Here is a 16128-nt window from a genome sequence, read left to right as displayed (position 1 = left end):
TACGGAGCAGATGTTGGCAGTTGCAGCAGCGGTAATTGCTTTTCGTCAGCACGTGTTGCGACTGTGACAGCATGGTGGCTCTTTGTCAAACCGAGATTTTCCACAACCAACAAGGCGAAGGCGAGGGACGGCAGCAAAGTTGAATGTAGTTTGTTTATGTTGTTTCAGTCGTGCTGGCTGTTGCCGCCGTCGTGTAAAAGTGTTAAGGCAGTCAGGCATTCAGTTAATTACATTATTCAGTTATAAGATTAAATGCTCAGAGGTGCACCATTTGTCTCTATCGTTCTGCCTCTTTTATTTATTTATTTGAGAGCAAAGTTTGCTAATGCATTGAGTGCCAAATTGATTGTGTGCTCAATTAGAAGTTTGTCATGCGCTTTCTTTTGGACAAGTCGTCAAAATGCTGTTTTGAAAATGCATTATAATGCCTGATACAGGAGGGTCAACTCCAGCTTTCCGGTTACAACAAATACAGCACGGCGCCACCTCACATGGCAGCACCACCTCAAATAGCAGCTTTAAAAGCATGCAACACTCTATCACATTATGAACTGCAACCAGTTCCAACCAAATTTGACCACTAGTTCCGAATCCCAGCTGACGTGCCGTCTCCCATGTGATGCATTTTTTTTTTGCCTTTTAACTATGAAGATATGCCATGTATCTGCTGCAAAATAGATATCTTGTATTGATTTAACAAGGCGTACGTCGGTTGACTTTTACGTCATACATTTGCTCATCCGTGCAGAGATGGTTGCTGAATTTATTTATTTTTATATACATTAATGATCCCCGTAGGGAAATTCTGCTCCGCATTTAACCCATCCTAGCGGTGTAGCTAGGAGCAGTGGGCAGCCGCTGTACAGCACCCAGGGGACCAACTCCAGTTCGTCTAGCCATGCCTCGGTCATGGGCACACACAGGAGTACTAACCCTAACATGCATGTCTTTTTTTTTCCCTCCCCAATTGTATCTGGCCAATTACCCCGCTCTTTTTTTTTTGAGCCATCCCGGTAGCTGCTCCACCCCCTCTCTGGTCGATCCAGGGTGCTCCCCAACTGACCAGAGGAGGCGCTAGTGCAGTGACCAGGACAAATACCCGCGTCTGACTTCCCACCCGCAGACACGGCCAATTGTGTCTGTAGGGACGCCCGACCAAGCCGGAGGTAACACAGGGATTCGACCCGGCGATCCCTTGTTGGTAGGCAACGGAATAGACCGCTACACTTACCCGGATGCCCATGCATGTCTTTTTGATGGTGGGGGAAACCGGAGCACCCGGAGAAAGCCCACCTCAGCCACGGGAAGAACATGCAAACTCCACACAGAGGACGACCTGGGATGACCCCCCAGGGTCGGACAACCCCGGGGTTCGAACCCAGGACCTTCTTGCTGTGAGGCGCCAGCGCTAACCACTGCGTCGCCGTGCCGTCCTGATGCAAACTGTAAAGCAGCAAATACCTGCTGCAAACTGTAAAAAAGCTGCTATACAATCGCAGTTCACCATTGCCCGAGTCAGTAGCTGCAGTTGCATAAGCCAGTTTTTTTTCTTTCCAATTAAGCTCAGTCTGATTGACAATTCCCCCGAAAGTGTTTACATGAGCACGAAATGAAATTATTGGATGAGGTGCCCTGTTTACATGTTTCACTGTAAGTAATGAGGAAGTCGTGAGGTTTCTGACACGTGCAACACACAGGAAAGTAGCAAACATCACTTATCTTAAATGGGTGAGCATGCACAGAAAGAGTGAAGATGTTCTGAAAATTAGAAAGTAATCGCAAGGAGCATTCACATAACAAATTTTCATCTGTTGAACGTTCTTACCACCCGTCTTAATCATAATGAAGTTTCTCTCAGAATAGGTCAGTTTGATCTAATCGAGGTGGTTACATGAAGCAGTTTTGTTCAAATTTGGCTGTTTGTTGGTTATTAATGGAATTAAAACATGGAATAAAGCTATGGAGTAAACATGGCTTAACATCTCTTAATAGTCTCTTATAAGTCCTGATGAACAGTGTCCAGAAGCTGGAACCCACAATTGTTCTCCATTGATAACTTATTTCATTCATCTGGAGTAAGGATTCAGGTTCCATAACACCAGCTGGCATCTTGACCATGGTTGGAGACACTCTCCAGTCTCCATGTACTGCTGCTGACATGTTCTGACTGGGTGCAGCGGACAAAACAACTCCAGCAGGAAGAAAGATGGAAACATGGCCATGCCTGTCCATATTACTCGGACTTTGTTGTGATATATTTGGATGAATTTTAGATATATTAGACTACCCACTATCTATATTAGACTATGGGTTTGAGGCCCGGGGTAGTCCAACCTTGGGGGTCATCCCGGGTCGTCCTCTGTGTGGAGTTTGCATATTCTCCCCGTGTCTGCGTGGGTTTCCTCTGGGTGCTCCGGTTTCCTCCTGCAGTCCAAAGACATGTAGGTCAGGTGAATCGGCCATACTAAATTGTCCCTAGGTGTGATTGTGTGTGTATTTGTGTGTGTGTCTGTCTGTCTGGCGGCCATGTGATGACCTGGCAGCCTGTCCAGGGTGTCTCCCCTCCTGCCGCCCAGTGACTGCTGGGATAGGCTCCAGCATCCCCTGATAGCAGGATAAGCAGTTTTGATAATGGATGGATGCACTACCCACATTAGTTTTGGTCCAAGGATCCATGTTTAACAAAGTGGGAACTGATTACTGCTGAGCTGATGGCACTCAAGCAACAACGGCTTTTTTCGGACTACACCTTGTTTGTAGTCTGAAAAAAGTCAGTGTCAACAGGTCTATTTCTCTCTGCCGCCTACATCCAACTGTATTGGAATGCTTTTCTGCATTAATTTTAATTGTCTGTAAAACAGCAATGCCACATCATCACATTTCAAATGAAGGAAATAATGACTTATTCATGGAGGAAAGTAGCAGATTTCAGCTTTAAGCTTCAGAGCACTGCCTGAGGAGCCTGGCCTGGATAAGCTGTTAAGGTCAAAGTCATTCAGCTTTGTTTGTTTGTTCATTTGTTATTTATTATGACAAGTTCTTCCTCTCTGAAATTACCTTTTTGTTTTTTTTGTGCAATGAACAATTTTATTAAAGTTTTTCAAAGAGAAAGACAGGACAGAAAAATTAATAATAATAATAATAATAATACTCAATTGGAAACTGAACGACATCAAGAGACTGGACACCAAGACGGGAAAGATGCTGACCATGGAGAAGATGCACCACCCGAAAGCAGATGTCGATAGGCTGTACCTACCAAGAGCTTCAGGAGGATGAGGCGTAGTCCAACTCGAACTGACCTTCAAGACTAACACTATCGGGCTGGATGCATACCTGACAAAAACAGATGACCCCCTCCTCTGAATAGTAAAACATCAGATCTACTCCATCAATAAAGAAGCTGCACAATTCAAGAAAGAGCTTGATGTCCCAGAAACCCCACCAACAGGGTTGGTGGGGTTTTGGGCAACTACCATCTACCCCAAACGAGTGAAGCAGAAGGCAAAACACCATGGCCAGTGGCAACTGCAAAAAAACCTGGGAGGACAAAGTGATGCACGGGAAGTACCCAAAAAGAATGAGATACGCAGACGTGGACCAACAAAAGACACACCAGTGGCTGAGGAGCACCGGACTGAAAGCAGAGACGGAGGGCCTGATAATGGCTGCACAAGACCAGAGCCTGACATCCAGATCCTATCACCATCGCATCATCAAAGATAGAACAGACCCAAAATGCAGCATATGTGGAATGTACGAAGAAACCATCGACCACATTGTCTCAGGCTGCCCGGAACTGGCAAAGACCGAGTCCATGTACAGGCACAACAAGGCAGCAGCATACCTGCACTGGAAGGTCTGCAGGAGTTACAAGATCAAGACGACTGAGAAGTGGTACGAACATCAGCCAGAAACGGTCACTACGAACAATGATGTCACCATCCTCTGGGACATGCCCATCCACACTGACAGAGAGATAAAAGCCAACAAGCCCGACATCGTTATCAAGGACAGAGAGGAAAAGAGGTGCATGCCCATCGACATGGCAACGCCATCCAAACAAAAAAAAACCTCAGTGAAAGTCACAGAGAAGCTGACCTAGTACAAAGACCTGGAGATTGAAATCAACAGGATGTGGGGTGTGAAGACCGAAACAACACCAGTGGTCATCGGAGCTGTAGGACTCATGAAGAAGGGAACGGAAAAGTTCACCAATCGTATCCCAGGCAACATCAACATCCATGCAGTCCAGAAGATTGCCCTACTTGGAACAGCCCACATATTACAACGAGTACTGTCAGTCAAGCGACATCTGCCCTGTAGTGCCTCAGGTCCATAGTCTAGACCCGGCTCTACAGGATGTAAAACAGGAAACATGAAAGAAATGATAATAATAAGAATTCCACCTCCACCTCCACCTCTGTGTGCTTGTTGACCAAGCCACAAATGGGCCCCAGGCTTTTTAAACTAACTGTGGAGATCACAGGCATAACTAGTCAGCACCGGGGCCCCAGTGCCAAGATGGTCAAGGCGGGCCCCGTCCTGCCCATCACAATCAGACGTAACCCAGCATCATGTCAGCAGTGAATGAAAGAAGTGGAAGCATGCTGCTTTACAAAGACCAGCAACAGGGAAATGCACTGCACAGCTGATGCCTAAATGAAACGATTACCAGGAGCCCGCCGTGGTCTGGAAGAGTCATAATAGCAAGACCAAGATAGTGGCAGAGATGAAAACATTATCTGTGACAGTGCACCCGCACATAGACAACCTTATTCATGTCTGCGCAGAGGCCGTATAAACACAAAACACACGCGTGTCGGCTGATTATTTATCAGATAAATAATAAATGAGTTCTACTTACATCACAGGTGCCCTCTGGGATTTTTGCAGTGTGAAGTCTTGACCCTTCGCCCGCTAGCTAACTATGCCGTGTGGATTTTACTACACAGTAGTACGCATGTCCACAATAACACACTTTGCACATTTGTGAACATACTGTATACCGTAGACTCGGTGCTCGAGATCTTTGATACGATAGTGGTGAGATAAAGAGGTCCGTGCACGCGGGCCCTAAACTTGTGGGCCGATGCAGCTGCCTTACCTGCATACGTGGTAGTTTCGCCTCCGGTGGGGATGAATGTCACTTAACTCATTTGCTTTATTTCGTTTGAGAAGTACTTGGCAGCCTCTGTCGATAAAGTGATTTACAAAGAAACTTTTGCAGTCGGTATGTCTTTATGCACGCTCAATAATCCATCCACCCATCCGTTACCCGAACCGCTTATCCCGCTCTCAGGGTCACGGGGTTGCTGGAGCCTATCCCAGCAGTCATTGGGCGGCAGGCGGGGGAGACACCCTGGACAGGCTGCCAGGCCATCACAGGGCACGCTCAATAAAATCAAAGAAAGTTGAATCAGTTCATCTAGACACTTTCTGTATTTATTTTATCCGTTTGTTTGTATTTTTTTGTATTTTTTGTCATCTAATTGTATTGTGATTTTGTGTAAAGCATATTGTGTTGCCCTGTGTATGAAATATGCTATATACACTACCGTTCAAAAGTTTGGGATCACCCAAACAATTTTATGTTTTCCATGAAAAGTCACACTTATTCACCACCATATGTTGTGAAATGAATAGAAAATAGAGTCAAGACATTGACAAGGTTAGAAATAATGATTTGTATTTGAAATAAGATTTTTTTTACATCAAACTTTGCTTTCGTCAAAGAATCCTCCATTTGCAGCAATTACAGCATTGCAGACCTTTGGCATTCTAGCTGTTAATTTGTTGAGGTAATCTGGAGAAATTGCACCCCAAGCTTCCAGAAGCAGCTCCCACAAGTTGGATTGGTTGGATGGGCACTTCTTGCGTACCATACGGTCAAGCTGCTCCCACAACAGCTCAATGGGGTTCAGATCTGGTGACTGCGCTGGCCACTCCATTACCGATAGAATACCAGCTGCCTGCTTCTGCTCTAAATAGTTCTTGCACAATTTGGAGGTGTGTTTAGGGTCATTGTCCTGTTGTAGGATGAAATTGGCTCCAATCAAGCGCTGTCCACTGGGTATGGCATGGCGTTGCAAAATGGAGTGATAGCCTTCCTTATTCAGAATCCCTTTTACCCTGTACAAATCTCCCACCTTACCAGCACCAAAGCAACCCCAGACCATCACATTACCTCCACCATGCTTAACAGATGGCGTCAGGCATTCTTCCAGCATCTTTTCATTTGTTCTGCGTCTCACAAACGTTCTTCTTTGTGATCCAAACACCTCAAACTTGGATTCATCCGTCCACAACACTTTTTTCCAGTCTTCCTCTGACCAATGTCTGTGTTCTTTTGCCCATCTTAATCTTTTTCTTTTATTGGTCAGTCTCAGATATGGCTTTTTCTTTGCCACTCTGCCCTGAAGCCCAGAATCCCGCAGCCGCCTCTTCACTGTAGATGTTGACACTGGTGTTTTGCGGGTACTATTTAATGAAGATGCCAGTTGGGGACCTGTGAGGCGTCTGTTTCTCAAACTAGAGACTCTAATGTACTTATCTTCTTGCTCAGTTGTGCAACGCGGCCTCCCACTTCTTTTTCTACTCTGGTTAGAGCCTGTTTGTGCTGTCCTCTGAAGGGAGTAGTACACACCGGTGTAGGAAATCTTCAATTTCTTAGCAATTTCTCGCATGGAATAGCCTTCATTTCTAAGAACAAGAATAGACTGTCGAGTTTCAGATGAAAGTTCTCTTTTTCTGGCCATTTTGAGCGTTTAATTGACCCCACAAATGTGATGCTCCAGAAACTCAATCTGCTCAAAGGAAGGTCAGTTTTGTAGCTTCTGTAACGAGCTAAACTGTTTTCAGATGTGTGAACATGATTGCACAAGGGTTTTCTAATCATCAATTAGCCTTCTGAGCCAATGAGCAAACACATTGTACCATTAGAACACTGGAGTGATAGTTGCTTGAAATGGGCCTCTATACACCTATGTAGATATTGCACCAAAAACCAGACATTTCCAGCTAGAATAGTCATTTACCACATTAGCAATGTATAGAGTGTATTTCTTTAAAGTTAAGACTAGTTTAAAGTTATCTTCATTGAAAAGTACAGTGCTTTTCCTTCAAAAATATGGACATTTCAATGTGATCCCAAACTTTTGAACGGTAGTGTAAATAAAGTTTGACTTGACTTGACACAATGTTTATTGACAGATATGTTTCATCACTCATCTAGGTGACCTCTTCAGTCTGAAGCGATCAATATGTGGCGAAACATATCTGTCAATAAACAGTGTGTCCAGATGAACTGATTTGTTGCTTTCTTTGATTTACAGTCAAAACAATACAATTGAGGTACACGTTATTAACTAACAGTAGATTATTAACTTCTGATGGAATCATTCTCTAAAGTAAAATAGCGAAACTGCCAGACGTCTAAAACATCTCGTATTGTTCTTGATCCTTGGGACATTTACTGACTTCACAGAGAGGACGTCTCCCACATGACCACTCTTCAAATTAAAAGCTCATTCTCTAATTTAGATTGCCAGTTGCAATATCATGTAGCTTCTGATTAGTTTTCATCCATTAGATGAAGACGCAATAAAATACGTTCTCTGTTGTGTTGTGAACCTGGACTGTGGACCCGGACTGTGGACTCTTAATTATACTTCAGTCACTCTGGGTTGAATAATTTACTTTCACTGATAGTCAAATTGGGGAGTCAACTCTAGACACGTAGCTCTCATTCTGCACAACGTTTGCTCATTTTCAAACTGGATTTGAATTCCCGTTCATGTTTTTACAAACTTTTTCAGCTTTCCCAACCTGTGAGCCCCTCACCCAGTTCAGCTGTTCCAACAGCCGATGCATCAGTGTGAAGTGGCATTGCGATTCAGGTAAAGACACAAAAAAACACATAACAAAAGTAGTGTCTGAGTCATCTTAACTGTTTTTCATTTGATCAGTTTTTTTCCCCCACCCTTAAGTGTCTCACCAATGCACAGGGATCGGCGGTTCGAATCCCCGTGTTGCCTCCGGCTTGGTCGGGCGTCCCCTACAGACACAATTGGCCGTGTCTGCGGGTGGGAAGCCAGATGTGGATGCGTCCTGGTCGCTGCACTAGCGCCTCCTCTGGTCGGTTGGGGTGCCTATTTGAGGGGAGGGGGAACTGGAGGGGGGGGATAGCGTGATCCTCCCACACGCTACGTCCCCCTGGCGAAACTTTTCACTGTCAGGTGAAAAGAAGCAGCTGGCGACTCCACATGTATCAGAGGAGGCATGCGGTAGTCTGCAGCCCTCCTTGGATCGGCAGAGGGGGTGGAGCAGAGACCGGGACAGCTCGGAAGAGTGGGGTATAATTGGCCCGATACAAGTGTCTCACCAATTAATTTTTTTTGTCTTTCATTTCTGTGTGTGTGTGTGTGTGTGCGTGTGTGTGTATAGAGGAGGACTGTGGCGACGGAAGCGACGAGTTGGGTTGTGTCCACTCCTGCTCTGATACCCAGTTCCAGTGCTCCAGCGGCCGTTGCATCCCACACCACTGGGCCTGTGACGGAGACAATGACTGTGGCGACTTCAGCGACGAGAGCGCTACTTGTGGGGGGGCCTCTGCCAGTAAGAAACCACGCACTGTCACTTTAACACGCTTAATTGGAAATCGGGCAGGACCGGGAAGCCTCCGAGGGTTCCTGCAGTACCTAATTGGATAGAAAAGGATACGCCCCGCTGCAGAAGACGGCTTACGATTGGCCGATTTGTGGCATCAAGATTTTAATAAAAGTTTACGCATTAGCGATGATTGTTATGTCTGCACACATCGACAGTGCTGCATTGGATTTGGTGCTGTTCTATTGTGCTGGGATCGATTGGTGATGCCTGCGGGCTCTGGGTCGTTTGATCGGGTCTGCCTTTGATGCTGTGTCAGTCTAAATAAAGAATGCCACGGAGAGGTTGTGTCGAGCGACAGCGCTGTGTCCTGACGTGATTTCTAAATACAATAATGATCTTTGCACCATATTCGGTCATTTCCTTGGCGGGGCCTTTTTTTGACAGCCCTGATATATTTGTCTTCGAGTGCGGCGTGTGAATGAAATATTGATCTGCAGTTTAAATCAGTTGAGCTTCTAAGGTCCCTTTCACACTTGAAAGTCCAAACCAAGGTCTGAACCAGAGTCTGGTTCTGGTGCTTTCACATCTGTCATTTTATAGTCATTAGATTCAGGACTTTTGCTTTCATACCAGCGGACCTTGACTTGAACTTTCGGCTCGTTGTTGCCGCCACGTGCGCTCGCTGTTGCCAGGCGCGCTCACTGTTGCCAGGTGTTACTGTTTGTGTTTGTTTTATGACTTCCTGTGATTGATCCGAACGTCCGAACCTTTGATTCCACATTAGACATTCATGAACCTTGGTCTGAACCGAGGCTACCTCCTGAGCTTGGACCAAAGACCGAGTCTTTGATCCCTGTACCCTGGTCCAAGAGGTTTCACACCTGGGCAATCTGGTTCGGACTTTTCTGGAAAGTCTGAAAGTCCGGACTGAACAACGTAAGTGTGAAAGGGCCCTGATCAGAGACGGCCCGCATTATGAGTTAAACGTTACCGTTAATCGACAGGAGTCCAGTAACCGTAAGTGTTGACGCTCACGGGTGCGTGGGGAGCGCTAACATCAAGAGCAGGCCCTTTTCATCCGTCATAATTACTTCAGAAAGACTGCGCCAGGCTCACCGTTCACTAGCTTGTCATTCGAATGTGGAGACTATTCATCACGTTATCTCCTGACGTCAACTGCGGCCTCCCGCTCTTCACATCTGCCCGCGTCTCAGGGGAACCGGCCTTGCTTAGCTCCGCTTTAGCTGCTAGCAAAAAAAAAAAAAACAACACTTTTTGGTGTTTGACTTTTAAGCAGTGCACGCTCAATTCCAGGATATGAAAGCATTTTCCTTGGCAGCGTCGAAATGGCTGAATGTGAAGTTCACCGGTGGGTCTTGTTTGATCAGCTGGATGGTCACCTGCGTTTAGAATTTAAAACCAAGGATGTGTAATACTTGGTGTATAATGTGCTGATGCCATTCTAAGATATTTTCAAACGTTATGTACTCAGCATTTGGCCCATTAGCCCAGAGAGGTGCTGACTTTACCACAAAAAAAAAAAAAAAGCTTAATCGACTCCTGTATTTTCACAATGTGTGTCTGTGTGAGAGTCTAAACGGCCAAACTAAAGCACTTGGGGCCTTGATTCTTTTTTGGAGGTTATCGAGGATGATTGGGGGCACCTATAAAAACAGGCAGAACATTAAAATTGTGCATAATATGCGGAATATGCATAAAATATGTGGAATCCCCTCAGAATCCTGAGCGGTTCAACAAGATGGCGGGCTCTGGCTACGTCACGCCTCGGCTCTTTCCGCCGTCCGCGCAAACCTCGCGTTCTTAACGGCTTGCTGGACGGCGGGCGGAGACGGCGAGCAGCGTTGCAAATAGAAAGTGTCCGTGAAATAAGCCACAACGTCACAGTCGCATTTGCATGGGTCGCGCACGGGCGTATATGGCGGCTGTCACGTGACGTGAACTCAATAAAGTTTTCTGTTTTCGAATGGAAATCAGCGCGTGCAGGCGGTTCGGGTTTTGGCGGGTCTGGCGAACAATACAGTTGGCCGCATTTATGATCCTAATTCTTTTTGGAGGTGGCAGGTATTGTTCCAGAGAGTAAGGGAAAAATCCCAGAAAATTAAAATTATGCATAATTATGCAAAATATGCATTTTTCTAAAAATGGCTAAAAACCACTTTTCTCCGCATTTCAGGCGATTCTGAGCATTTTTGGGGAGGGAGTTGGAGTGGGGGGGGGGTTTAGGGGCAGGGGGAAGGCGGTTAGCTGGCAGGATGAAGAGGAGGGAGATTTAGACGGGTGGATAGCTAATAAGCGTCATGATCACCGCAACTTGGTTGCGGGTCACTTACTAGTATATTATATTATCCATCCATCCATCCATTGTCCAAACTGCTTATCCTGCTCTCAGGGTCACGAGGATGCTGGAGCCTATCCCAGCAGTCATTGGGCGGCAGGTGGGGAGACATCCTGGGTAGGCCGCCAGTCCATCACAGGACCTTATTATTATTATTATTATTATTATTATTATTAGATTATATTGGGCAGCATGGTGGCACAGTGGTTAGCACGGTCACCTCACAGCAAGAAGGTCCTGGGTTCAAGCCCCGGGGCAGTCCAACCTTGGGGGTCGTCCTCTGTGTGGAGTTCGCATGTTCTCCCCCTGTCTGCGTGGGTTTCCTCCGGGTGCTCCGGTTTCCTCCCACAGTCCAAAGACATGTAGGTCAGGTGAATCGGCCATGGTAAATCGTCCCGAGGTGTGTGTGTGTGTGTGTGTGTGTGTGTGTGTGTGTGTGTGTGTGTGTGTGTGTGTGTGTGTGTGTGTGTGTGTGTGTGTGTGTCGGCCCTGTGATGGCGGCCTGTCCAGGGTGTCTCCCCGCCTGGCGCCCAATGACCACTGGGATAGGCTCCAGCATCCCCGCTGCGACACTGTGTTGAGGATAAGCGGTTTGGATAATGAATGAATGAATGAGTGAATAATATTACACCTCCACACAAACTACCGAGCCACCATCCACCTAACTGCTCAGTAGAACTTTGTTAATTTAAAATCATAACATTGATTTTAATTACCACTGATAGACACTAGTTCATTATTTATTCATTTATTTTTTTATTTTTTGTGAATACATCTCAGAGTATTATCTACCCAGCAGACTCATTTAGCCTAGGCACTTATTATCAGGGAAAGATGAAGGCCGTCCCTCCTGCAACACTTCCACCGCAGCACTTCAGCAATGCCACAAATCGGCAAAGCTGTGATGAAGCAGCAGCAGATTCTCTTGTTTGCAGAATGAGCCTCTGCCAGCAAACAACACCGGCAACTCTGAGTGATTAAGTATAATTGCCACAAAAGACAGGCTGGAAATAATTGACTTGAAGCAATTTTCCTCTTTGGAATTTATCTGACTGATTATTGCAGTCAAGTGCTTATTATTTTTTTAATTTTTTTTTTTAGCCATAATTGCAAACACCAATATACCCAATGAAGTCATGCCGGTGAAAAATTAATTTCAAGCACTTTCACAAGAAGAGCGTTTCTAAAACTAGTAGCTTAATATATGATGTTTAGTGTTTCCAAATTACCGCAATTTCCTGAGAGATGAAGGGCGGAGGGGAGGAGCGTTATATTTGTTCAACACTTCGGACCTGTCTTTTCCCGCTGCATCACAGAACACCTGTAACAGCTGCTAAGGTGGTGTTATTTTTTTTTCTTTTTAATTTTTGTTCTAGTTTTGCCCCCTGTCATCGAGTGCAATGGGGAGGAGTTTCACTGTGTGGTGGATGGAACCTGCATCCCGGAGCGCTGGAGATGTGACGGAGACAAGGACTGCGAGGACGGCAGTGATGAGACCGGCTGCGAGGGCACCAAGAGGATGTGCGACCCTAAGGCCAAGTTCACCTGTAAAGACACCGGTAAGAGGGCTGTCCTCCTAGTGATGTGAATGGACTGCGGGGGGCAGGGACGAGAGTTTGCCATACATATTACTTATTTAATTTGCAGTCTATTGGCTTTCAACTTCGGTAATGTTAATATACTCGAGGCGGCCTCTGATTTAATTTGCACTGAAAGCTGACCTACACTGTCAACTAAGTGAATCTTTTTTTTTTAAATTTTAGCTTTGTGAAATCTGAAGTAAATAGAGGAATATGTGGCTCATTTCCTGAACATTTTTATGTATAATCATTATGACCCAAGCTGCCAAATGGCATACATAACTGGTACTACTTTAGCTAGGTGCTTGTCTACAGCTTCACAAATCATTACCATCATTACACACAAAAGGTACAACTCTTTATATGCTCCGTCCACTTTACAAAGAGCTGAAACCAATTTGTACCCTTTTTCTGCCTACTCACATTGATAAAAGGGATAAAATGTGGTGTAGATGTAGAGGACAGTCATGGAGGTGTCCACGTATAAAGGATATAAAGGGGTGAAGATGTAGAGGACAATGATGGAGGTGTCCATGTATAAAGGATATAAAGGGGTGAAGATGTGGAGGACAATGATGGAGGTGTCCATGTATAAAGTAGAGGACAGTGATAGAAATGTCGACGCATAAAGGATATAAAGGGGTGAAGATGTAGAGGACAATGATGGAGGTGTCCATGTATAAAGGATATAAAGAGGTGTAGATGTAGAGGACAGTGATGGTGGTGTCCATGTATAAGAGATATAAAGGGGTGTAGATGTAGAGGACAATGATGGAGGTGTCCATGTATAAAGGATATAAAGAGGTGTAGATGTAGAGGACAGTGATGGTGGTGTCCATGTATAAGAGATATAAAGGGGTGTACCATAAAGTTGAATCAGTTCATGTGGACACAGCGTTTATTGAGAGAAACATTTCATCACTCATCTAAGTGACCTTGTCAGTCTCAACTGACTGCAGATATCCCCACCCTTATAAACAATACAGTGGCATAATGACCGCAACCAATGATCAGTTTCATATGCAAATAGGTGTGACCATTAACTAGAGTTACAATTGCCATGTGTACTATTCACGGAGGATTGGGGAATAGTTGCAATCACAGCATTGTAAGATGGTGACAGATGTACTTTTACCCCCCCCCCCCCCCCCGTGCATGCCCATGGGTTAAAAGGTAGTATTGGGTGTAAGAAAGAAAACAACAACAATAAAAAAGAAGATCCAAGGAAAAGGCTTTATACTGACTCACGGAATAGAAATAAAAGTATAGTGAGAACTTTGAACTTTTATATCCATCCATCCATCCATCCATCCATCCATCCATCCATCCATCCATCTATCCATCCATTATCTGAACCACTTATTCTGCTCTCACAGATGCTAGACCCTATCCCAGCAGTTGCTTTTATGTATTTTGGGGAAAAAGGAAAGAAAAATAGCTTTGTTTCATATGAGTTCAAGGGATTTTCAAAGGGATGCGGCTGGCTGAGTCATTTTGGGATGTTGCAGGTGTGTGAGGCAAGAAGAATGTCTAGGTTCTGAGAAGGGGGGGAGGACAGTAATTCTGTGTGTTTGACTTTTGAAGGGGAATTGTCGGTAAGAGTGTACCGTGAGTTACAGGGTGAGGCCATATGAGAGAGCTCCTCTCAGATGTTTTTGCTGTCAAGAATATATAGACATGTTGCTGCAATATGTAATGGAGGCAGAAGATGTAGGAGATGTGGGGAGGACAACGGCAATGTGGAAGATTGTAAAATTGAGAAAGCGCAAGTAAAGTACCTGCACTACAAGGGAAATCACAATATGGGGTCAGTAGTGTCCAAAAAGAATTAGAGAAGAGAAAGTGAATAAGATGAGGGTAAAAAAGGATTGTCATATGCTTGAAGCTGCAAAGAGAATGGAGAGTAACAATGAGAATGATGTGAGACAAAACGCTAAGGAGGACAAGTCAGTCAGGAGGCATGCTGAGTTTTGCTTTTGTAAGGACCCGGTGAAGTTGTTGGCCTTTTTTGGCAATAATGATTAACTGTACTGCTGGAAACTCTGAGAGAACTGATATAATTGTAAATGCAGCAAGGACATTTTTGGGTGTTGTGGTGGTTTCTGGAGAAGGCGTGCAGCAGCTGCTGAGAGAGGCATTTAGTCCCGCTCAGAAACCAGAGAAATAGAGACGTTAGAGCAGAGTGGGAAATGGATGTGAAGGGCTTATTATTATTTTAGGTAGTCAGTGGAAAAAGAAGAAGAAGAGGAAGAAGAAGGTGATTGGGCATGGAGGAGGAGAAGGGAGGCATTATTAAGCAGAGATTGAAGGAAAGGTAGCAAAAGCAATGGGAGGAAGCGAGGAAAGGATGATGCTTTTACAGAGTTGAAAGGAAAGTGGGAGATAGGAGTGCCGGGAGGAACAGGAGAGAGGAGACAATAATAGCTAGAATTAGATTTGGACACACTGGACTAAATGGTACACTTCAAAATAGGCAAACATAATACAGGCAGATACGACTACTGTGGGCAAGAAGAAACAATAGAGCATGTTCTGCTACACTGTCAGACATATGAGGCAGAAAGAAGGAATCTCATTTGAAACCTCAGAAAGGAAAAGGTAAACTTAGACTTTACAGACATTGTACAAAGAATTCGAGAAATGAGTGTTCATCATCTCATCTCATCTCATCTCATCTCATCTCATCTCATCTCATCTCATCAGCCGTTTCTCCGGGGTCGGGTCATGGTGGCAGCAAGCTAAGTAGGGCACTCCAGACGTCCCTCTCCCCAGCAACACCTTCCAGCTCCTCCCGGGGGATCCCAAAGCGTTCCCGGGCAGAAATGAGTGTTATCAAATTTGATTTCAGTATCTTCGAATAACTAGTTTGATTGAGACGATATGAGGGTTGTTTTTTTTTTATAGACATTCTAGTCCACGCTCAATTTGAGTTGGTGGCAGCAATGCACTGAAATTGTGTTTACTAACCACCAATAAACCTAAATAAATAAATAAATAAGCAAAAAAAAAAGGAAGTAGAGGAAGGAAGAGGAGGAGGATGTGGCCATGTGAAAAGAAAACCCCAAAAGAAAACTCCTAACCTTTATGCTTTTCGCGTCAGGTTTCCGGTTCCGTGTGATTCGGCTTCGTGTGATCATGTGATCGATAACTGCTGTTGATTCTCTGACTCTCTCTTTCTTCTATTTTCTGCTCTAATCTTTTCATTTGTCCTACTGATTATGTTATTTTCTGTGCTTAGTTCACTTAGCACTAGATTTGCTAGTTCTCTCTCTCAAACGACTCTTACACTAATGGGTAATCTTTGACATGAGTGTTTATTGAAATACATGCATTTGCTGTGAAAATAGCTTATTTCTCTCGCTTAATCAATATTAATAAGCATAATCCCATATTGCTCTTTGGCACTAGATACATTTACTAAAAAGCAGCCATCTATTAGCTGCTCACCATTCATGGCCCATGAGTTTCTAGACTTTTTCTGCTATAAGGTTGATGAGATTAGAAACAAAATTAGTTTTTCAACACCAGCCACACCTGCAGATCCTGTCTTACCAAATTAATATTTACACAATGAGCCACAGA

The 16128-nt window shown here is 44.7% G+C and overlaps 1 protein-coding gene across 1 annotated transcript in view; it reads left to right on the top strand.

Annotated features, from left to right (window-relative positions):
- Positions 1 to 16128, top strand: part of lrp1bb (low density lipoprotein receptor-related protein 1Bb) — a 303986-nt gene that overhangs the window by 120298 nt on the left and 167560 nt on the right. The window contains exons 19-21 of the mRNA XM_056288933.1: positions 7818 to 7898; positions 8446 to 8616; positions 12343 to 12525. Coding sequence (XP_056144908.1) covers positions 7818 to 7898; positions 8446 to 8616; positions 12343 to 12525 — 435 coding nt within the window. The remainder of the gene's footprint in view (positions 1 to 7817; positions 7899 to 8445; positions 8617 to 12342; positions 12526 to 16128) is intronic.

Source organism: Lampris incognitus, chromosome 11 (genome assembly GCF_029633865.1).
Source record: "Lampris incognitus isolate fLamInc1 chromosome 11, fLamInc1.hap2, whole genome shotgun sequence".
Classification (NCBI taxonomy): domain Eukaryota; kingdom Metazoa; phylum Chordata; class Actinopteri; order Lampriformes; family Lampridae; genus Lampris; species Lampris incognitus.
Note: the sequence above shows the minus strand (reverse complement) of the source record. Positions and strands in the feature narration are given on the sequence as shown.